General features: G+C 41.2%; 1 protein-coding gene across 1 annotated transcript; it reads left to right on the top strand.

The window, feature by feature from the left end:
• The first annotated feature begins 352 nt into the window (after positions 1–352).
• Positions 353–24051, top strand: arhgef25b (Rho guanine nucleotide exchange factor (GEF) 25b). The gene is made up of 17 exons (XM_076110626.1): positions 353–1672; positions 2528–2633; positions 13656–13978; positions 14074–14175; positions 17480–17607; positions 18326–18392; positions 18607–18710; positions 18948–19017; positions 20188–20277; positions 20378–20470; positions 20712–20762; positions 21102–21179; positions 21268–21459; positions 21552–21732; positions 21823–22028; positions 22125–22265; positions 23180–24051. The coding sequence occupies exons 1-17, from the start codon at positions 1610–1612 to the stop codon at positions 23267–23269; spliced, it is 2085 nt and encodes a 694-aa protein (XP_075966741.1). The 5' UTR covers positions 353–1609; the 3' UTR covers positions 23270–24051.
• The last annotated feature ends 791 nt before the right edge of the window (positions 24052–24842 follow it).

Genomic DNA, 24842 nt, shown 5'->3' with positions numbered 1-24842 from the left:
TATTTAAAATGTCGAAAGAGGAGCGCTGACAGTGGTTTTCCAGGTATTTTCATGAAACACACATCACCCGTGTTGTACAAGAAAGCATTTCTCTCAATGAAAACTGTTTAGGAATCTCAGACATGCCAAATGTTTTATGTCACAGATAAATGTGAAACCACACATCATGAAACCAAAGCAAAGAAGTGAATATTCAGAGGAAGAACTGCACGATCTACCCCCCCCCCCCCCCCCCCCCCTCATCAGTACAGAGAAATCCCTTTGATCAAACTAACTGAACATAAAGAATAAACACTCACCATAAATCAACCAGCTGTAAATGTAGATGTATCCACCTGTCGGGCAGTGTATGTCACACCTTTGTGACTTGTTGTTGGACGCCTTCTGACTTCCTCCAACACTCCTACTGTGTTTTCAGAGCAGCCGAGAGGTCACAGTTTCCTCCTGGGCATGTAAATAGAGGTACTTTACCCATTTCCATCCCATATATCATTGTGGTGACATAAAACTGAGAGGAGGAGTCACTGCAGAGTCTTCACAAAGACCCTGGATGTTCACCTTCTGTGCTTAGCTCATCCCAATTAGTACAGCTTTATGGAGAGGATTACTTTCTGGCCATTTTCATCTTTCAACACAACACCAGTGTTGTCCATATTTCCTGCTACTTTTACCTGTTTTTAATTTTTAAACTAAAGAGAGTTTCAAGTTCGACACCATTTTTCCTCTCTTTTTGTCTTTATTTAGATATTTTTGGGGAAATAATAGTCATAAACGGTCACAAATACATATGACCCACAATGAAACGGCACAAATCAAGATGATAAACTTAAACTCAATAGTTTAAGCATCAAGCGTTGTCACAGAGCTGCAGTGGCAGCCGAGGCTGAGTGATGATGTTTCTCAGAAGTATCTCAGGATGAGGCTCTCACGCACAATTCACAGGCTCTAATATCAGTTTTATGTAATTTGGTCATAGTAGAATGAAACTGATGAACACCCAGTTATACATGTGTCCTAAATATTAGGAATGTACAAACTCCCTGAACATGATTTAAATCTGAAGTGCATCTGAACTCTAAAGTGAGATTGAGATCTATTTTTGGTTCCACTGCAGGACTTGCAGTGCAGTCGTAGAAACTGGAATAAAAAGTGTAAATGAATGAAACAGCACTGAAGAAAATCAAACAAGGAAATCATAGAGTCATTTTAATCTGGTCTACTCAATGCCAATGGTATGCACTTTTTGAGCTATTTTGAGTTAGTTAAAACTCCTGCTTTAGGGATGGTCACATTCTGAAATCAGCCTGTGGGACGTGGCCGGACCTGTCTGGACAGATTGAGCCTCCTCTTATGCAGAAGGGCCTGAGGACAGATCCCACTGCAATTGAACAGCTGTCCTCATCTTCCCAATTTGTCTACTTTTGTCCTTCTGCTGGACGTCAGGCAGGATGACAGAGATCTTTTTCAACTTGTTTCTGTTTTTTAATTAGGTAAACATCAAATAATTGGGCATGGGTGCTTAATCGAGGGGAGAAGACTGAATTTAAAAACATTTAGGTGAAGAGAAAGGACGTCACATTGGGACAAACGGAGGAGAAAGGGATGCAAAATGAAGACTTTGGCAAAAGTGCAAGGGCGGACTGAACAACTTCTGGGTTACAGGGCTGATAAAGTGAGTGTCTTTGGTTTAACAGGCCAATGTGCAAGTGAGGTAATGTAAATAACAAAGTTTAATGTTAAAAACTTGTGTTAATCAACTTGGGCCACTCTTAATTTTTACACACTTACATAAATGCTGAAATTGTGTGAAATGTAATGGAGTTAGACCCATCATTAATAACTCAAAACAAGACGACCACACCTGAAAGTAAGAATATTCTACACGCGTCTATTTGTGACAAATGACCTTTATACTCTTTGTAATAGGAATTGAAACACCCAAACATTGCTGCAGCTCATCATATAATCTATATTATTATATTCATTAGTTTTGGAAATAGGGTTGATTTTAAGTCAAGCATAGTTTAATTATAATTGCCATGTAATTAAAAAAAACACATCATGATTTTTAGTAATCTAGCTCATGTGCTGATACAATTTGTCTGTTGATTGTTTGGCAAATCAAGCCCAGATTTCTGTTTTTTAGTGTTGTATAGATGAGATTGAACTTTTCAATTGAAATGAATCTCACTTCTTCATCAGACAGCATCAGACTTCTTTGGCTCAGGATTTGAAGTGGCACTGTCCTCTCCTGATCAGTTTAGTCCTCTCAGTGAAATTCCTCGGATAAGATAAGAAACCACTTAAGCTGAAGCAAAAATAAGAAAGAGAGAGAGGTGAAATAGAGTGGACAAGTGGCGTAATTAGCTCAATCACTCTTTTTGTTCTGTCAGTTCCTGCCTATACCTCTAAATCTGTCACACGTATACGTTTAATACAGCTACAAATAAAGTGATTTGGTAAAGCGGACAAGATGTTTTTGATTTAACTTTAACTTGTTAACTGTTTAATCTGTATTTTGTGTCAGGTTTCAGACACCAGCCCAGAGAGACTGTTGTTGAATGAAAACAACCAGGACACTCAGACGCAGTTCAAGTGGGCCAGGAAGTCCAGTGTGGCTGCAGAATGCAAAGGTAATCTGCTATACTCTTGTGTTCTGCTGTGTGCCCCTCTTATGTCAACCATGGGGAGCTATCTGACAGGAAGCAAGAGCATTAGGGTTTCGACTGAAGATGTTTCACTTTGCACACAACACATCATGGATGCTTTTGAACTTTTAAACACAAAAAGCAACACCAAAAACAGAAAGCACACATGACCATATCCTTATAATTAAATATTGGCTAATTAGGCATGTGCACGCCCACATACACATGCATGCACATACAATAATCCAACATTGTGGAGAGATCAGTGCTTTTCAGCTCACATGGACCATCATGTCAGCAGAGTTTTTTAAAGCTTAACTTGACGGCCAAGAGAGCATTTTGATATTTTTAGTAATCTGTCCTCAGTGGATTGAGATTCCAGGGTTATGTTGGTCGACATGTGACGTGAATGTATGCTTATCTGTGCGTGCGTGGAGCTGTCTCATTTACAAACGTGTGTCACATAGTAACAGCAGCTGAAGTCTTATCTTTCTGTTTGGTTTTCTTCTTCACTGGCTTTATCCTTGTTTGGGTTTGTATATGTTTATGCATAAATCTCTTTAAATCACACTACCGGCTGCCAACGAGCCTGGGCAGCTGTGCTCAGAAGATCATCTAGTCATGAATGCTTAATCTTGGGTTTCAGATTAAATCGGTCTGCCTTCATCCTGCCAGCTCAGTTTGCTGTGTGTGGGATATTTCCACATGTTGGTTTTTCCGCAGCAGAGGAAATGCTTCAGTACCTTTGGTGGCAAAAGAGAGCAGACAACTGACTTATCGATTAGAGAGGGAGGTTATTCTGCAGTTTTAAAAGAGCATTACTATACCAGCAAACAACTATATGTAAAGATGTGGTGGGGTAATGTCGTCCTTAGCAGAGAATGAAGTCTGTGTGTTGTAATCCGAGATCCTCTTTGCTTTGTTTACGTTGCCTGCGCATGCATGTTAGTGCATGTGAGTCCTGGTGTGTGTGCCCCACTGGCTAGCTAATTGCCGCCGCTCTGCACTGCATTCATATGGCGATTACTGCTGACAACGTCATCCCAACCCCGAGCATCATCACATAAGCACAACCCCCACCCTCCGGTTCCCCCATGGTAAACTCTGTTAGCTCTGTCATCACTGGTGCCCTTGTTTGCATTGTTCGGGGGCTGTGTGTGTCGTTAGCTGCTAGCCGCAGGCCCAGCCGCCACCATGTAGAGAGCTGTGTGGAGGCAATCCCACAATTGTAAATATACTCTTTGAACTTTTAGTTGTTGGTGGCTAGATTAAGATTAAGAAGAAAAACTTTTTTCCTACCCTGTCATCATCTAATGACTCCTTAAATGTATCTTGTGGCACCCTGAGGGAGTCCCGACCTCCAGGTTGGGAACCGCTGCCTTAAAATGCAGACATTTGGCTGTAGCTGTTTGTGTTAGTGGGTCATTGCATGAGACAGAGTATGTACATGTGTGCAATTATATTTCATATAATTCTGTGATATTTTAGTATTTTAGCCTGCTGCGTGGTTGAAGAGAAAGTTGAACAGTTGAAGTTATTGCTTATTTCATGGAAAAGTCCTTTGCTCATGCGATGACAGCACTGAAGGTCCTGCAGCCACAGAGATAACACTGAGAAGAGAAGCTGATAAGCGAGGTGTGAGGGGAGAGGGGAGAAGGGAGAGGGGAGAGGGAGCAGAAGGGGAGAGGGAGAGGAATGAGAGGGGGGTGGGACTTGGAAACAGATGCTGGCACAGCAGTGCACTATGTTAGCCACCACCCCCTCCCTCATCACAGCCCCTCCCATTCCCTGCCTCTCTGTCACTCCCTCACTTATTTCTGGTCCCTCTCATAATCTTTGTCCACTATCTGACCACACAGAGAGGCTGGCGAGTGGAGGAGAGTGCTGTCTCCCTGGGTTTTTCCGCTGTTATTCTTCAAATCATGGGATAGAAACGGCGTTTTTGTCCCAGGGGTTTCTACTCAGAGTTGGACTATGACTGTGGAGCTCTCGGTACACTTTGCCTCCCATCTCCTCAGGGTATTACCACAGGAATAGTGCGTGTGTGTGTGTGTGTGTGTGTATGTGTGTGTGTGTGTGTGTGTTTGTGTGCGTACATGTGCTTGTGTGTGTGTCCGTCCAGCATGATGTCTGCTTCTGATAGTCCTAAGTCTAGCAGCAGGAGTGGATCATCATGAGAGGGGGTCACCACCAGCGAGGCTGTGGGTGTCAGCACCTGTTCAGAAAAATTCTCAGCAAATGTGGCTGCTGCTTTGTTCGAGTTAGAGGTACGTAGATGCTCTTCAGGAGTACTTTTACTGTGGTCGTTCTCTGACTGTAGAGTACGGTCTTAGTGATTATGATTGTTTTTGTTGCTTGTACACAATGTTTCGTAATGTTAGGAGATGGACTCGATTGTTACTTATGTATGATACATCAAAGCCAACGGTAGTTTCTCTAAGTCAAAGTAAAATCCAAAGAACCTTTTTTATACATATTTTGTGCAACACTTTTATTAATCATTATTATGTTTTCCATTCATTCACCTCCCAACCTCATTGTGCATGTCATACCGAGGGGGCAGCAGCATATGTAAAGCAGCTTTGAGAACTTTGAAAAGCGCTACAGTAATCTGATTTATTACTATAATTATAATCATAATTATTATTAATATTAAATGGTCAGAAAACAAATGATGGTGTTGTTTGGACAAAATCGTAGGCTTCCTATTGTGTGTCCTTCATGTTCACATAACTCAAGAAAAAGTGTAGAATAAAAACAATTATTCACTTAAAACTTCAACGATTATATTGTGGATGATACACCAAAAAATGTTCGCTGCATTAGTAGATGCAAAAAAGTATGAAATACACAAACATTATTACTTACTCTTACATGTACACACCCCTTAACTAGGCCCGCTATCCTAATTGTCTTTATTCTTATTGTGAATTCACATTAGCTTCCACAAAGTGGTTGCTTGTATTCCAGGGCTCCCGGCTTATATTATCAACCCAATGTCTGCCCTGTCATTATCTCCGCCAGGAGAACCACGCAATAGCTCGCATATGTGCATGTGTCCGTGAGGGAGTGTGCACCTCTGTGTTTGTCCACGGCTAATGTCACATTCTGCTGCAGCAAACTGCATGCAATTTTGGGTGGCTAGTTAAGGCTGCATGCTGAAGGACCTCTCATGGTTGTGGTGACTCACACTCTCTCAAAACTCCTTTTCTTGCCTAATACTGCCATTGACTGCCTGCTCACTCCTCACTCACGTCTCTTAAACGGTCCCCGGCCGGTAGGGGCCACTAGAGATAACACAGATGAGTGCATCTCCGACCCCCAGCCACTACTCTGCGGTCAGAGACACAGTGGAGGAAGACCGTAGACTGTACGTTTATGGGGGAAACAGTTACATTTATTGTTAGGCAACTAACAGCTAACAGAACCACACACACAGCTGACTGCATCACCGCCACTCAAATGCCGCTAGGCTGCCACTTAAGTGCTGCCACTTAAGTGCTGCTCTGCGCTCAGAGACACAGATATTCTGTGCCTTTTTATTGCCTAAACAAACGCTTCAAGTGACATTTAAACAGCCATGAGAAGAAGCGAAGACACATGCCTGTGCGGTACTTGTGAGAGATGTGCGGGTAAAAAACTTGTCTGATACTCTTGCAGTCTAGATGGAGGGTTGGTCAATTGTGGGTTGGGTTCATTCAATCAAACATTACAGTAGTGGTGATTACAGACACGAACATCTGCACTCTAATGAGTGCTCATTTTGTGCAGTTACAACATTGTTTGCACTGTTATGATGCACAACAACCACAAAATGGCTACTTTACTGACAGTAGGAAGGATTAGCTGAAACAATGAAGCTCACCAGATTAACTTTGCTAACTAGCTACTGTAAACAGCAACCTCACCTCGCAAATAGGGTACTACAGCTTAGCTCGTCAATGGCTTTTTTGTCCCCTTTCGTTTTGGTTTATCTGTGAGAGAAAATGTGGTGCATATATTTGTCATCCAAGCACCAAAGGCCTTTGCTAACAATTGGAAATCTGCAGTCTGTATTTAGAAGGATGTGATACAGATACAGCGAGAGCAGCCAGGGATTCATGTCTCAACAAAAGTCAGAGATGGAGTCACATCTGGATCTCTTTAGTGTCTCTGAATATGCTGCTGTTCACTGAATCTCTGAAACAAATGAATCAATGAGTCACTTTCCAGACATTTCTCTCCCTGGACAATTAGGCTTAAAGACACTCATCACACCCACACACACACACACACACACACAGACACACACACACACACACACACACACACACACACACACACACACACACACACACACACACACACACACACACAGTTAGATATCATATCTGGGAAAAAAGAAACAAGATTTATGAGACCCAGAATAGAACACCCTCATTATTATATCTAATTACAATAATTAGATATAATGAGATGAAAGTTTTTCTGTTGTTGTTTAAGCGGCCTCCTGCTGTAGCATCACTCTTTTAACAATAGCTAAAGCATTTGCTGTCAATGCTAGCTAGCACAACTTAAACGTTTTTTAGTTGAGTGTTTTATGAGAAAAGAGACATTAAATCAAACAAATCTACAAAATTTCAAGGATAACACACTAAAGTCCAGGACTTAAGAGTGCTGGTTTGTAAGCTTTCAAGTAGCGCAAGATAGCAAGCTTAGTAAGCATTAGCCTGCTGCTAAAATGCTACTTTTACAAATATAACCAATCTCTAATTGGTGGTAAAGCAAAAACATAGTTTATTTTATGACCAACTGATTTGAGGTTGAAGAAAAAACTTTTTTACACTCCATTTTAATTATTTAATTAATAATGTTATATTTTGACTGGACTGTTAACTTTTTTACTACATTTAGTCAATTTTGGTACCCCATAGGTATAAACTACACCAAAAGCTTGATGACAACATTAGCTTACATTAGTAAAGACTTTTCTCTTTCATCTCTTTAAACCTGCGTAACGTTTCTTACTATTTCCATATTAGATGCATTTGTGACTTCATGTAAAAATAGAGAGTGATTTTCCTAATCTACCTCTACAAAACTGTGACTCTGCTTCAGAGCAAAGGCAGCTGTACGCACACACACTTTTGAACATGCACATGCACAGACACATAAAAACGTCCCATTATTGCCCTGACCCTTAAATCCTCTGTTGTTCCAGTTACTCGGGGAGTGATTACAGAACAGCTCTTCTCTGAGCTGCATTGCTCTGACAGACTGTGCAAATAGACGAGTTAAATATACAAAAATGAAAACAGTCTTTTTGTGAGATATCTTGCTTTCTCGCCATTGATGGCAAAGATAAGAACATCTCAGGCACGTTTCTTTGGAATGCAAATTGCTACGATGATGTGGTGTCAGTATTGCTGTTATACAAGGTGTTCTCTTCCAGTCTGACTCTAAAAATACCCTTTCTGTCTGTTTGTGAGCTTATGGATGAGTTAGCTTTGTGTTTATAAAGCCTAGCAGTTTCAATCAGGATAGCTGCTCTCCTTTCTTCTGATCTGTTTGTCCTTTCTTTCACACTTGTTCTATTCTTGTGGTTGCAGGAATACTTGAGCTGGAGAGCCTTTTATTTTATTTTCAAGTGTTGTTCTTCTGTGGTTTGGGGCTTTCTCTTCTGTTTTTTTGGCTTTCCAATATCCCACCACCTCCCCTGAAGACTTCCTTCTTATAACCCCTTCATTCTGCAATCTCGCTCATGGAGTGTTTTATTTAATTTGGCTCAATGTCCAACAGCTATTTATAAAGGCAGAGAAAGGCCTCCAGATAAAGTATGTTTGAGGGAACTTGCTTGGAAATCTGCTTACAATTCCTGCTGTCTCACTGTCTTATTACACATACATCACTGAGGCTCAGAAACTGCCATGACTAACAGTCCATTAGTCCTCCAATGTGTGTGAGGTCATCACTGCCAGTATCTGAAGAAGTAAACATGATGACTAACAAGCACACAAGTGTCCAGTACCCCATTGCACCCACATATACAGAAGGCTAGCTGTAGTCTCAGCCATGTAGCACTTTTGCATTTGGTGGTTGTTTTGTGGTATATTGTCGCTGAACCACAGGAGTGCCTGATCTTCATTTGAACTTAAGACAGTTAGACATGGTCCTGTCTCCCTACAGGGGAAGTATCCAGCAGACACTCGTCTTAGGCAAGGCAAGTTTGTCTGCAGAGCAAAGACATATAGATTAAAACATTAGAATACAAGTTAGAAAGAACTAGAATGACTGTCTCGCGGTCGTATGCCTCCGCCATCCATTAATGTTACAGTTTACATCCATGTCTGTCCAAAATATCATCACTTCATCATTTTATTCTATTAGACATTTATGTAAAATTATCATAATTGGCATATGTGGTCTTGAGTTATTGTTACAGTGACCTTTGATCATCAAATTCAAATCAGTTCATTCTTGAGTCCAGGTGAACGTTTGTGTCAAATTTGAAGAAATTCGCTCAAGGTGTTCCTGAGATATCGAGGTTTTGCAGTAACTGTGGAGCAGTAATGTTACAGAGCAGAGAGCCAGAATAAATGAGTAGAATGTATCAACTTAATGCTTCATCCACACAATCTTCTCACGATGTAAGTGCCAGGTGTAAGTGCAAGGAGTGATTAAAGTTGCTTTAATCAACATTAGATCAAGTGATTACTTATTTGTGAAAGGGGTTTTCGTGGTGATGAACTCTCAGATAAATATCACCCAAATCTGCAGTCCTCAGCTCTACAGAGCTTTTTAGCATCTTTCAGCTCATTGTTTGGTTTGGAGATCATTTCCAGCCGCAGCAGCTGTTATTAGCAAAGAACGTTATGTACCTACTGTACACTTACTCATTCTCGTCTTACCCTAAACTCAAACCTAAACTCTGACCTTAACCAGACCTGCAGTAAGGGGGGGGGGGGGGGGGGGGGGGGGGGATAGAGAAGAGAGAGAGTTTTTTTGAGCAGCAGACAAAAACAATGAGGGTTGACAACAATGTGCGGGTGCGAAGCCACATCCGCAGCCTGCAGTGCTGTGGGGGAAAAAAAGCACGAGGAGTAGATGTCCTGCGATACTGTGAAAACTTTAACTGGGTCAGTTGTCAAAATGCAGGATGTTTTTGCATGTGATGTGAAGGGACTTAATCATAATTATTCTTGTCATATTTTATCAGTAAATACAATCAACCTAATAATAGCTCAGGTCACAGACTAAAAGCAAAGAAAGAAAAGAGTAGACAAACCACAGGCATGACACTTTATACTTGTATTGGTTTCTATACACATATGGCAACCATAGACTGTATATGTAGATGATGAAATGTATCTTCAAGTGCCTGGTGTATCTCAGTTTGATGGAATGTACTGAACCATTTTGTGACGCAGCAGTGGGAGCTGGCCAGCGGATAGCAGGATGCAGTAGCAGTTAGCAGCAACACATTTGGTTGGAAGCAGCAATATTAACAGTTATTAAGTAAATAACACAGAAGATACCAATGACTGTCAAGTAAACGCTGTTAGCAGTAGCGACTGTATGAATTGGGATAGATAGACTCTGTGTAGTTGTACAGAGAGATCAGCTGATTAGATCCTGGTTTAACCTTCAGCTTCAATCTGCTTTTTTACATGTGGCCAACCATTTTTCTGAGTAACTGTGCAGCAGTTTTACCTACATGTTGAAAGTCCTCTCTTGTGTTTAGGAATGAAACCACTCATTAGTTTAATGTGGAGCAAAGAATAAGAGTCTTTTATATGTGTGTGTGTGTGTGTGTGTGTGTGTGTGTGTGTGTGTGTGTGTGTGTGTGTGTGTGTGTGTGGACGTGTGGCTTTTTAATTCTATTAATCTATCACTTTGCTGGATTGATAAACTGTGCATCAGCCCTGTTTGGGCATGAGTGGATGCAGACAACATGAAAGAGTCTGATTTGGGGTTTTGGTGATGACAGCGGTGTAGATTGAGAAGTATTTTCCTTGGCAGTATTCCAACAGGAAGTGAAGCAGTCTATTTAACCCCAAAAATGACTGGGCTTGATTGCAATAACAATATGAAGCACCAACAGTAATATTCTCCCATACGCACACAAATGAAGGCCTGGCAGGTAACATGTGTAAAGCTTTAGCCATGCTTAGACTCGGTGAAGTGTCATCATCTCAGTAATTCCTGCTGTTGCTGACCATGACCATTTATGGGGTTTGTTGGGGGAAGATGTAACTCTCAACCGTCTGCTTTAACAGAGAGGGAGACTTCCATTATTTGAATTAGGAAGCAGCACAAATACAGTATATGTTTTTCCTCTCATCTAATACGTTAATTATTAATATACCCTGTCCATTAGAGAAGACTCATCTTATCTTTATACACATAAAGTGCAACAGACAGGATTACTGTCGGAGAAACTGACCCTTTGCCAATGTTTTGTTCCAGTGTGCTGCCTTCTCTTTCCATCTGTGGAGGTGTTTTGTCTGAGACAACCGGGTTGCCGAGAGAATTAAACCCCACCCAAGCTTTAATCCATCCATCAATCTGTATGCAGTAGAACATTTGTGTGGCACATAAAACCACCACCGTAGAAGCTACACAAATCTGCTGCAGTGATATGTCGAAATGGTCACAGAAAATCATTTTCCTGAAGTGTAAGTTAGACTTTACTATCCACTACTATTTTCATGGACAGAGAGGTTACACAAGAAGAAAATATTGAACATCATTTTGATGTCCATAAATCCTGCAGGGTGCATTCACAGCATGCTCGCTAGCAGGCTGACTGCTGACACTCCCTGCAGTCCGGATGGTGGTCCAGCTGTTACTCTGTGGGAAAATGACACATTACATAAGTGTCTCAAGCAAACATGACACGCTGAGTCGCTCAGCTCAGCGGTGATTTGGACGTCACGTTGACCATTATGCACCATTAAGGGTCAGTTCATAGGAAACGCTGATGTGTTTGTAGAAAAGCCGGCAAAAAGGTGCACTTTTTTATCATTTCAACAGATGGTAAGGTGGTTGATCTTGATAGATAAAAAGACAAGGAGACCAGATGGCTGTCTTTGTTTGTAGATGACAACATACAATATGTGTTTATGTTAAATTGGTTCTGTTATGTTCTTACTTGAGTCACAAAGTTGAGGATGTGGTGTCAGAAAGTGATTTTTGGTAAAGTAATTCTGACATTTTATTGTTAATTGTAGGGAGGTTGTTGGGCTCTTCAATGTTGCATGGAGGTCTGGGACAGTGCAGAGAGAGTATTTTGGCAGACCAAAGTGTTGGTTGCCATTCTTTAAAGCGGGGGACTGGACGCTGCGCTCCAATTATCAAACCACTCAGACTCCCTTCAACAGTTTATCCCAGGGTGCTAGAAACGAGGCTACGACTTCTTTTTTTCTCTCCTTCTTCTTATCTCCATCAATTATTTGCCTTTTTAAAATTTCCTCGATACATTTTTCTTTCTTCTACCGTCCTAAACTGGTTGATTATTGTTGCTCCGCATGACTTTTGACTAGATTCATGTTGAAGATAAGCCAATGGTTCAAACCTTGGCCAAGGACACACACACATACACACACACACTTTCTTTCTCTTGCATAAAGCGCATTATTTACACACACACACACACACACACACACACACACACACACACACACACACACACACACACACACACACACACACACACACACACACACTGACTCTCCTCAATTCCCTGTTAATCATCCCATTATAGAGATGAGTTTGTGTCGTTCACAGCATGAAGTACCAGGCGATGAATTAGTTTGATTACAGTCTTATTTGAATTCAACCTACTTTACTTGTCTGCATTGTTTAGTCGGAGGCTAGAGACTTTTGTCTGACATCATATTAACATGATAAATATACAGAACATGTATTTGAATAAAATCATCACAAAAGATCATCACCAATGTCATGAACAGTGAACCAAATATTAGTGTGCTTGGGGAAGGTTTTGTTGATCGACGTGATATAAAAGGAAAACTGAATTGAATAAGTGCGAAAAGCACTTTATTTAATATTCTACCGTCAATATGGCGTCTTGTTTAATGGCAGTATCAGGCAGTTTTGGCAAATGGATGACCCAGATTTCCACTGGCTTCTTGAAAGCTTGCTATTATGATTACAGCTTACATAAATGTGCTGACAGGGAATAGTGGCTTCTGGCGAGAGTCCAGGTTGACAAAATGAGCCTCATGAAAGATTCCACTTTGCTACGATCAGCAGAACAGAGTGAAATGTTAATGTTAGGGTGCTTGATTAAAACAGTGTGGTAGAGAATTATGTACCAGTTTCCATAGTCAAGAGACTGGACACAAAATCCAGCTGTGTTGTAAAAGGGTGTCAGCTTCAGTGTTGGACCAGCCTGAGTTGTGGATGAGGGCAGTTCAGTGCAGACGTGATGTGTTCAGTTGTGACTGATTCAGGGAATTGCTTTCTTTTTAAATAATCAAAATGCTCAAGGACTGATGTCCTGTTATCTGCATGTCAGGTGATCTACGTGCACCTATGCAAAAGCAAATAAAGTGTGTGTCAATGGAATACTATCCATGTTCAGTTATGCTTCATTTTAACTGCCTCTTCACTTCATCATTGTTTCTGAAACATCTTTGTAAAAGCACTGCAAATACTTTGAACAGGACAGTGTTGGGCCTTCGTCGATGTCACCACATTTTTTGGTTTAAATACATTTTTTTTTCAGAAAATGTCTAACAAATGCACGCAGTCAAGCTGCCTTATATAATCTCCAGTTAAAGTTATGAGTCCGTCCTCGTGAGAACAGATGTGTTTATAATAATTTTGGACCGGTGGATACAGTAGCTGCAGCTACTAAAGTTACAGTTAGGGCTTAACACAGGAAATTGACCAACATTTTTGTGCAGAAATCTGTCTGCAGCATCTGACCTGAGAGGATGTACCCCACAATTAACTGCTGTATGTTAACCCACTCCTTTTCCCTCTTTTTCCTTCTCTCTGCAGCAGAGTCGTACTCTGTGGCGGGCAGTACCGGCAGCATCACCCCATCAGTGGGCCCTGTGCCCCACCAGGCGTCAGGCAGCTCCAGCCCCTGCTCACACTCCTCGTCTGGAGGATCACGGCACCCTGTCAGCACTCTCAAGAAATGGCTTACCAATCCCATCCGCAAGCTGAGCTCTGATACCAGAGGAGGAACGGGTAAAGTCGAGAAGCAGATGTGCAGGTCAGACAGGAGGCAGCCGCCATCGCTCCTTTCCCATAGTGAAACTCAGCCGAGGCCTCTGGAACAACACGACAACAACACCATCCTCCCATCAGGAGATACGGTGAGACTTAAAGACAGACGGCTACGTTTATACCTCCTGAGGAAATACATTTTTATGTTCTTGTTTGTAATGGTTGTTGTGTTTGTGTTGTACAGGTTTGGACAGACGGTCTGTTGAGTCCTACAGCTCCTCCTACACAGCTGCCCTGTCAGAGCTACTTATCTGACCTCCTGCAAGGCAGAGACACTCAGACTCCAGTAACGTCTCTATTCTACTCTACTCTAATGCATTCTGTTCTATTCAATGGTCCGTCTCAGCAGATAAACTGCAGTTGCAGCTCCACCAACCTTTGTCAAGACAGAAATTCAGTGTCTCAAATTAAGATATATTAGAAAATAAAAAATCGAAAGAACTAGAAAACTGAATCATATGAACAAAGAAAAAAGACGAGGTTGAAAGTTTTTATTTTATTTTTTTACCTGGGTCCATAATTAAAATAGTCTGTGGTGCAAAAAAAAGTTGGGGAACATATACTGAGGCACGTCACTGCTGCGATGGCATGAAATAAATTTAAATGTAATTACAGTACAAAGTAGTAGAGAAAAACTAAATAAAAAAATAAAATATGATTTATATTTATTTATGAATTAATAAATATATAATGCAAACTATTCAAGTCAGAGGTGCTCTCGCCACTAAATTCTTCTCTCTTCAATTATTGTAATTCTTCTCAGTGGAGCCTCTCTCATCATCCAGCCCTTAGGTACTGCAGGTCTCATGAGTTATTAATGTATAAATTACAGAAACACACTTAAATGTTGAGACAACTCACACTGAAATCATGAATTATAAACATGCACATCCCTCTACATCATGTTCAGTTTTATTGGCATGTGAAATAATTCGAGTTTGACTTCCACCAATTATGTCAAATGAATAGCACATATTTCCACACGTGTTCAAAAACACAAACACACACAAGCACATACCACTACTTTTCTGGTAACCCTACACTAGTGAATACTCTTTGTAAGGCCCGGTGGAGTGGAATCAATCCTGTGGGCTTTTGCAGTCGGCATCTGGAAGTAATCAACTAGCAAAGCAGTCTGAAACAGTCTGAAACAGGCTGAAACAGGGTCAGGGTTGGGGGGTGAGGAGTGTACTTTCACGACACCCAAGCAGCCCGAGCAATAAAGAGCTAATTAGCCAAGGGTCAATCCAGGGCCGTCAGCAGTACGTGAGCATAATACTGCACTTTTGCTGTTGGACTGGTAAAGGAACCTCCTCGTCCAGCTCGGCATCAACCTGTAGTTCCTTCCTGTAGTAGTAGTTCCTGTAGCATTGTCATTGACATTGTTCTACTTGATAAATGACTGTCTTCACTTTCAGCCTTTCTCAGTCCATTGGTTCTTTGGGACAAATGTATTTCATAGACACCTGCACCTTTATGTCTGCTTTGGCTTCTCAACCCTTTAATGTTGTTCTGCCCAGGTCAGGGCTTATCGTCTCTTAAAATTAATTTTGGAAATTTGGAAAATATGCTTGGCACCACTCTCACTTCTGTACGGTATATATAACCTAGAGAGGCCAGTTAGCTTAGTTTAGAAAAAGGGAACAGCTAGCCTGGCTATGTCCGAAGTAAACCAACCTACCAGCACCTCTAAAGCTCACCGATTTACACGCTACTTCTCATTTGGTTATTAAATACAAAAACTAAAGTGTAAAAATTACAATTAATTATCAAACAAAGAAAAATATAACTATTTCTTGCCTGGGAGCAGTAACTTCCTGGAGTCTCCGTCACATAGTCTGACACATAACCCCCTTGTCATTTTTACATGTTGGTTTTTGAACATTTTAAACAATGGATGAATAACATGTTAATTAGGGAGCTTAAGAGGTGCAGTTGACCAGATGTTTGTTATGTTTGGACAGAGCCAAGCTAACTGTTTCCCCCTGTGTCCGGTCTTTATGCTAAGCTAGGCTAACTGGATACTGGCTCCAGATATCAATCCTACAGACATGAGAGTGGTATCGATCCTTTACTCCAACTCTAGCCAATAAGAATATTTCCTAAAATGTGGAACTATTCCTTTCCCAGAGGAGCTAATGGACTGTAGCTGATGAGAATTAACTGTAAGAGAGGAGGAAACATTTAGAGCAATAAGCAACCTAAGCACATTTTTAATTGCGGCTGACTCGTTGATCAGAAGCAGAGGGGAGATGTAGTTTGAATCAGCCTCAGATGTTTCTCATATGCAGGATGTCTGCGGGGTGAAGACGTGAACAGTCGACTCAGACAGAGAAACACAGCAAAAAAAGACAGATCCTGAAAATAAACAGAGGGCTCAGCAGAAGGATTATCGTCTAGTCCACCGAGTCAGAGCACAAAATGTTGCAGTGAAAGTCGATTATACTGCTTTTAGGTAAAGAGAGATATTTGTTATATACAGTAACAACTTTAATGCCCAACCTCATTTATCTTACTGGACAAATTGTCCAAATGTTGCTCGTTATTCACCTTCATCTGTCAGGCCTGACTCTGCTTTTCCAAATTTCTCTGCCCAACAGTCTCCTCAGATTTAAGGAGAAACATTAAAAAGTGATTACTATTCTCAGGTTACTTGGGGTTTGGGGGGTGGCATGACTTTCCAAAAGGGATCATAAAAGGGAGCATAAAATTGCTCCACTGATGTGTTCTCCAGGATTAGGACCCTCTCAACTTTGTATATTTCTCCAGATGTGTGCTGGCTGGTTCAGAGGGTGCTGTAGATGAAGCTCAATGATTTTAAGTTTGTGTGCTTGATGCCCAGTGGTCAGACATCACTCCTTCACTCAATTAAAAGGACCAATACAACAATTTAAGGATGCTCCATTACAATTCCAGTTAAAGTCCTTGTTTCAAACTCCTCTTTAAGTACAAATACAGAAGTATTATCAGCAAAATGTAATTAAAGTATTAAAAGTAAAAGTACTTTGAATTCAGAAAAAGAGCCCCTGTGACTAATATATTATTATATGATATGTAAAATAGTATTATATTGGATTGTTCATACTGATGCCTCAATGTGTAAGTAGCATTTTAGTGTTGGTCTGGTCGAGGTGTAGCCCAGTGGCTCCCAACCTGGGGGTCTTGCTCCTTCAAAGGGTCACAAGATAAAACCGGGGGTTGTCTCTGCTACACATGTTAGTATTCATCTGTCTGACTTTTTTGTAATTCTAGCTATTTTTGTGATATAATGGATGTTACCTCATTACCTTTAAAGGGCAAATCTGTTTTTAGTTAAACTGCTCACAATTTATATAGGTATACATTTTAACAAGGGGCCTCAGATAGACATAAGGTGGTGACAAGGGTCAAAAAGTGTAGGAGCCATTAGTTTAATCATTAGCAATTCATTGTATTTTATAAACTTAACATGAGTTTTTTTTACAGAACAGTACTTGAGAAAGTGCACCCTGTGCCTCACATATCGTGATGCCGCTCTGCTTGTCTCCTCTTACGTAATATGTTACAGTGATGCTCACTAAAAGCTGTTCTGTCTTGTTTGTGTGTTTTAGGGTCAAAGATCCAGCATCAACACTCTCCAAGGGGAAGACGGCTGCACTGTGACTGACGACTCAGCTAGCCAGTGGTCTGTCACAGTGGACAGCGAAGAGGAGAGAAACATTGCACTAGAGAAGAGCATGTAGGTGTTGACCTCTACATTAAAGGAGTGGTTCGACATTTTGGGAAACACGCTCATTCGCTTTTTTGCAGAGAGCTAGATGAGAAGATTGATACCACTCTCATGTATGTTTAATAAATATGAGGCTACAACCAGCAGATAGTTAGCTTAGCTTAGCATAAAGACTAGAAACTGAGGGAAACAGCTAGCCTGACTCTGTCCAAAGGAAAAATCTGTTTTCCATCACCTCGAAACACATTACATCGTTTTTGTTTCATCCAAATAAAGTGTATAACCACAAGTTGTGGTTTTATGAGGGGTGATCTGTCTGGGAGAAGTGACTTTCTGCAGTCTTGTCACTGTGATGTTGTCATGCATCCAGCGGAGACTACAGGAAGTCACTGTGCCTGGCAAACTGAAATGTTCACAGTTAGACAAGAGGATGTAATGTATCAATCTTAGTGAGCTTTAGATGTGCTGCTAGGCAGATTTAGTTTATTTTAGACTGAGCTAGGCTAGCTGTTTTCCCCTGTTTACAGTCCTTATGCTAAGCTAAGCTAACTGTCTCCTGGCTGTAGCTTGATGTTTCCCATTCAGACATTCAGAGAGGTATCAACCTTCTCATCTAACTCCCAGCAAGAAAGCGCATGTATAATACATTTCTTGTTTTTATTTTGCCAAAATGTACATTTCTATTTCTTAATGTCCTTTATTTGTTGTTTTAAACTCTCTCTCTCAGATATGTGCTGACGGAGCTGATAGAGACCGAAAGGTTGTATGTGGAAGATCTTGGACTCATAGTGCAGGTGTGTCTCTCTTTCAGCTTTTAAATAATCTGCTTATTTATACATAACTGAGATCCCTTCATCAATAACATGCTGCAACATTCACATCTCAAAAACGGAGGGAGAAGTTATATTTTCCATCTGGAAACTGATTTCATTGGTGACGTGTCTGTGTGTGTGTGTGTGTGTGTGTGTGTGTGTGTGTGTGTGTGTGTGTGTGTGTGTGTGTGTGTAGGGCTATATGGGCACTATGGTCAATCAAGGAGTTCCAGAGGACCTGAAAGGGAAGGACAGGATTGTGTTTGGAAACATCCATCAGATCTATGACTGGCATAAGGAGTGAGTCACAGATGTCTCTTCCCCCCTCCCCCTCACAGTTCCTCTGCATATGAACAATCTCTTACAGTTAACACTTTTTTTGAGGTCCTCATGTTTCATGGTGGTTCAGCATGTGTCACGTCCCCTGTGGCTGTTTGTTTCCTGTGTGTGTGTGTGTGTGTGTGTGTGTGTGTGTGTGTGTGTGTGTTTGAATGGATGACTGTTCCATTCTGACCTTCTCTGTTTCCTGTCACACAGATATTTCCTGGGAGAGTTGGAAAAATGTGTGGCTGATCCAGACAGCCTGGCCCAGCTCTTCATCAAACATGTGAGTCTACAGATCAGTGAGTTCCAAATGTGGAAGTTTCTCTTTTCCTCACTCTGCGTGTTTTCAGTTTGGCTGAAGGTCGCACGGATCAGAGCTGTGACTGTGTGTGAAGCCTTGGCCCCCCGTCATCCAGATGTGTCTTCATGTTGCAGATCAGTTCGTCTGCAGGTGCTGCTGCAGAGTGAACGGTCTTGGTACCATCAGCTCTGCAGAGACCGCGCCGTGTATCAAAATGAGCTGGAATTACAGATTCCAAAGCTCCATAAACTACTTACGCACACCTTGAAGTTTTTCATATGTGGTTGTTTAACACTGAACTTTGAGAAAGTTACTATAAGGAATCTTTAACTGGTTATGAAACAATCTTAATTTAATACTGATGCCTCCATGACCTACTTCAGAAAACAAGACCACAAGTGAAAAGATTGGCTCTTGTTCTATATAGTTATTCTTAATCCTTGTCATCGGGTCAGATTCACCGCGACATCAGACAAAATGATTCACAGACCCAGATCCAGCTTTGGTGCTGCCTTCGACCTGCAGTCGGAGCTCCGCTGGAGGTGGAGAGCTGCGCACCCTTCAGCAGCGGCTCCTCCTCCGGTCAGGAGCAGAGCTTTGCCTCGCTGCTATGCCGGTCCCTGCTGGGAGCAAACACCAACACCACGCTGCTTGAGGCCCAGGCTGTATTGCTGGGCATAAACACAGATTAACTTCTGGATTGAAAGACACGGATCACATGGATTCAGTGATGTTAAAAAAAAACATTTATTGACACTGGATATATGAGTATACGTATAATCTCGTAAAAAAATTGGTAAAACTTTTATGCTTTGGCACAGCTTTTCCAGCTCAGCTCCCCTATCTGCTTCACTCAGTGCAGCACTCCGAATTAAGCCACAGCAATTCAAACCGTTCTTTCTCAGCCACTGGAACTATTTAATGAGGCAAATGTCCTGCACTGTTTCAACAAAACTTCCCGAAAAACTCTTGAGGGGAACGGGAACAATACAAAACTGAAAGGAAACTAAGAGTCAGAGCAGCTCAGAGGCTTAATTCTTCCTCTGTCCTTCGTCACGCTGCACCTCACACTCAGATTATTTGGAATATTTGTCACATTACCTCTCTCTCTCACTCCCTATTTCTCTCTCTCTTCAATTCTTATATTTCCAGGAACGGCGTCTTCACATGTATGTGGTTTATTGTCAGAACAAACCCAAATCAGAATACATTGTCTCTGAATTCATTGAGACCTACTTTGAGGTGAGTCAACTTTTATACTACAGTCAATTTTACTGGAGCTCTTTAAAAACTTGTTCCTAGTTACTCAGAGCATTTTCTCTCTTTCTATGTCACCTGTCAGTATCTCAGGCAGCTGTTGGGTCACAGGTTGCAGCTCAATGATCTGCTCATCAAACCTGTTCAGAGGATCATGAAGTATCAACTACTGCTGAAGGTTTGCAGTTTAACATGACTGTGTATCTGCATGCATGGCACTGTTTCACAAGATTAAAGATTAAAGACAAACTGCGAATAATAATTATGATTATTAATCATGTAGCCCCTGTAATAAAGTCTCTTTGGATCACAGTCAGATCCAAGTGTCATTCCCTCCTTTGTTTTTTTATTGTAATGGTATTTTTTTACTTTCGTTTTCAAATCATAAAACTCTAAATAAACCTCTCTCTGACTTCCAGGACTTCCTGAAGTACTACCACAAAGCAGGAAGGGATGTTGAGGAGCTGCAGGTACAAATACATATACAGTCAGCTGCCAGTTTATCAGGTACACCTAAAGCCAATGCAGTCTAATACAATACAAGTCCCGCAAAAATACTACCTTCGTAAAGGTTAAGTGTTCAGTTGTTACTGAAATGTTGAACTGTAAATCTGTCAGTCAAAAAAAAATCATTACAAACTTCATGAAGGTAGGATTTGTTGCTGGTCTCTCATATTAGACTGCATTAGTTGTAGCTGGATGTACCTAATAAAATAGTAACTGAACGTGTAAAGTACTATTCCGAGTCTGCATATCACTAAATGATGTTTTCACTTACGGATTCTCCTCCATCCAATTTCTCTCATCAGAGGGCGGTGGAGGTGATGTGTTTCGTGCCAAAGCGCTGTAATGATATGATGAATGTGGGCAGGCTCCAAGGTTTTGAGGTGAGATACTGATTATTTCCTGTTCGTCATCACAGATGAAACACATATCCAGGGTGTGACAATATTTGTGACGAACACACTGTTTCAGGGGAAAATCACGGCTCAGGGGAAACTGCTGCAGCAGGATACCTTCTCTGTCAGCGAGCAGGAAAGCGGCTTCCCGTCCAGAGCGAAGGAGAGGAGGGTCTTCCTGTTTGAGCAGCTGGTCATCTTCAGCGAGCCAATTGATAAGAAAAAGGGCTTCTCTTTGCCAGGGTACACTTTTAAAAACAGCATCAAGGTGCGAGTGACACTGTATTTTATACCATCTTTTAAAACATCTCTGTGTTAGTGTTCATCCTTTATGTTTAACAAGGGTCCTGTGTGCTTCAGGTCAGCTGTTTGGGTGTGGAGGAGCACTCTGAGAATAATCCATTCTGTCTGGTCCTGACCTCCCGCGGGACTGACAGCAGTGTGACACGCTTCATCATGCAGGCATCATCTCCGGAAATACAGCAAGCCTGGCTCGATGACGTGGTCCAGATCTTAGAGAATCAGAGGAACTTCCTTAATGGTTACAGAGCTCAGTGCTTCTTTAATAAATCCACAAATTCAAGAGTTTGGTACGTTTGAGTGATGTGACATCTCTTCCTGTCCCATGCAGCCCTTCAGTCTCCAATAGAGTACCAACGCAAGGAAAGCAAGTCAAACAGCCTGGGCAGGAACGTGAAGTCTCCAACTGCGTCAGCATCTGGCCTGCGACCTCACTCCTCTGCATCCATGGGCCGACGCCAACAGCCCTGCCTGCTGTCTTATAACACCTCCCTGCCCTCTCTGCATCCACCACACCACAGCCCAGCCTTGAAGGTGGTGAGTGTGCAGCAAAACTCTCTTAGAACATACGTGTACATTGAAGCATTTCTCCTTCTCTGATATCCTCTTTCTTTGATTTCTCTCTCTCTCTAGCTCTCTAATCCCTGTGCTGTGACACCTGAAGCAGCTCTGCCTCCACTTCCCTCCCACCAGCAGCTCAGTTTGTGCACAGAGGGGAGACACGCCCGCTGGACGTCCAATGGCCTGTCACCCTCCAGCCAGCACAGCATGCAGGTACATCAGTCTTTCTTCACGCAGCGGTGAAAGGTGTATTCAAATTCGTAAGTAGATGTGGTAACATCACAGTTTAAAAGGATGATTCACACAAATTACCTGCTGGTATCTAGCCATGAGGATAGTTAAGAGATATTCATGTTTGGTTGAAAAATACATTTTTATTGGCATAATCTTTTTTTCCAGAAACAGCCTCTCTCATATATATATATATATTAATATATATATTTTGAGGAAAGGTGGATGTTTTCAGTAAATCTAAGATTTAACTTTCCATCTCTGTCCGTCCAAATGATTCAATGGTGCAGCTTTGAGGTTTATCAGGTTATGTTAGGATCATTACACACGTTAAGTGTTTATTGTGCAGAGTATAAATAACATTAACACCATGTTTTAAATTGGGAGGGTCAGATTGAGCTGTTATCTCTATGTCAGCAGCCTGTTTGTTGTCCTGGTAACTGATGACGAGCGGAAATGACTCTCGGGTTGCCTTTGTGAAATATCCTGTTGTTGTTTCTGTGTAGATTTACAAACCAGGTTGACCTAAACTGTTACAGGTGTCATTTAGTCATCCAGTTTTTGGAAAACCCACTGACCTGCAGTTTTATCTTATTCACTCAGACTTCCACCAAGAGGAGGAAACATTTTAGATGTGCTTATCTGGCCTGCTTCCACAAAGTCGCTCTAGTTGTCCGTCTTTGTGTTTCCATCCTGCTTTAGGTTCAGGAGTACAGACAGGTTTCCCATACCTACAATCTTTTTATATGGTGCTTATCTCTTTCCAAACATGACATATTTATGAAACTGTCCCACAATGTTATTTCTGTAAAATCCAATGCCAATTAGGTTTAAGAATAATAGTTATTTTGTCATCTATCATGTCAGAAAAAATGTAATTGCTTCTGTCCTCTCAGGGTGTGACTGCCAGTTTCCAGGCGACCGCATTAGACGAGGGTGCACATCGACCACACGATCTGGATCAGCTGAAGGAGAGCGAGCAGTAATGACCTGCAAATGAACTCACTTTACCTTCATGCAGGAGTGCCTCGACTGAGTCAGAGTGCTCCGTCAGCACTGGTTGTTTCACCTCTCTGCAGAAGTCATCAAGGTCTCAGTGTCTCCAATCTTCACATTTTATTCTAGATTTCCCTCCAAAAAATCCTTCAAATACCACCCTGCTTTAGCCTAACCTGGATTTGATATTTGTAATCATATTGGTTTGACTGTGCGTGTTTTATTTCTGAACATATTCACGTCTACATGTGGTGATGACAGATGAGATGAAATGTGTGAAAATATGCTTTTGAAGCACCACAGAGACTGAACTTCATATTGTATATGTATATATTTCTTACTGTTTTCCATTAAAAATTCATGGATGGATATTTTTGTAACGCTTAATATTTTCACAAGGGACCACTTCCATTGTATTCCCCCAGAGGACTCTGATCTGAAATCCCTTTCATGCTATGTGTTATCAAAAGTGACTGCAGATTCTAGCTTCACTGTGGGTTCTGAATCCACACGAGTTTTGTATGTCTGTGCGTTTCCCTGCAGGTTAGCTAATAGCTGTGTTTTCCCTTTGGTGGGTCTATTTTAACCCCGTCATTGTTAGACTGTTATCTGAACGAAACACATTCGCAAACTCACACAAAGCTCACGTCCTAATGAAGCAGAAAAGGGAACAGAGATAAAACAGAGGTGTTCACCTGTCACTGTCATCTTGAATGTAAATAATCTCATGTGGGATCATATCATTAAAACTCTTTGACTTTTGGTGTCTTGAATACACACAAAGAATTAAAATGGAATGCTGTTCTGGTCTTTATCATTTTCCTAAAATACTAGCGACTGTATGTTGCAGCACAAAACACTTCCGCACATTTCTACCAGTCATGGAGGGATGAGACAGCGGACCCCCAGCTCTCCTTCAAGGGAGCAAAACACCCAGAATGTGGTTGTTTTGTGTTTCTTTGTAGTAATTTAACATGTCTTGTTAGTTGTCGTGCTTCTTCCTGTAATTGTTGTGCAACGTTTTGCATCTTTTGAGTTGTTTTTTATTTTGTTTGTGGTCATATTTGGTCTCTAAGTGGCCATTTTGCAGTTCTTCGTAGCTGTTTAGCATGTCTTTGTAGTCCTTTTGTGTCTCTTTGTGGTTGTTGTTTATCTCTTTGCGTGTCTTGGTAGGCATTGTGCATCTTTTTGTAGTCGTGCAACATGTTGCGTCTTGTGTTTTGCATCTTGTAGTCATTCGGAATCTCTTTGTGGTCACTTTTATCTTTTACAACAAGTAGATTCTCCTTAAACCACAATTCCATGATGCTTCAGTAAGGAGATTGGAGCCTGCAGATCTTTTTTTCTGTAATTTCATATCGGTCCTATAAATCAATTTGCCAGAGGCCCCTGTTAGCACCCACCATACCTTATTATGATATAAAGGGTATCTTTATGGCTTTCTTTGCCTCAATTTATATTTAAACAGTAGATTTTCTATTTTGAAAAGTGTGTTTTATTTGAAGAAAAATTAGATTAGAGAGATTAGACTATTTTAAAAATGCCTTGCAATTGAACTTTAAC

This window comes from Anarhichas minor, unplaced genomic scaffold (genome assembly GCF_050575085.1).
Source record: "Anarhichas minor isolate MPS153535 unplaced genomic scaffold, ASM5057508v1 ptg000043l, whole genome shotgun sequence".
NCBI classification, from domain to species: domain Eukaryota; kingdom Metazoa; phylum Chordata; class Actinopteri; order Perciformes; family Anarhichadidae; genus Anarhichas; species Anarhichas minor.
This window is presented reverse-complemented; position numbering and strand designations above follow the sequence as displayed.

Coding starts and splice junctions, on each gene's coding strand:
- arhgef25b (XM_076110626.1), top strand. CDS start 1,610: ATGAAGACTTTGGCAAAAGTGCAAGGGCGGACTGAACAACTTCTGGGT. Junction 17,608..18,325: donor ATTGCACTAGAGAAGAGCAT/GTAGGTGTTGAC, acceptor TCTCTCTCTCAG/ATATGTGCTGACGGAGCTGA. Junction 21,460..21,551: donor CTTTTAAAAACAGCATCAAG/GTGCGAGTGACA, acceptor TGTGTGCTTCAG/GTCAGCTGTTTGGGTGTGGA.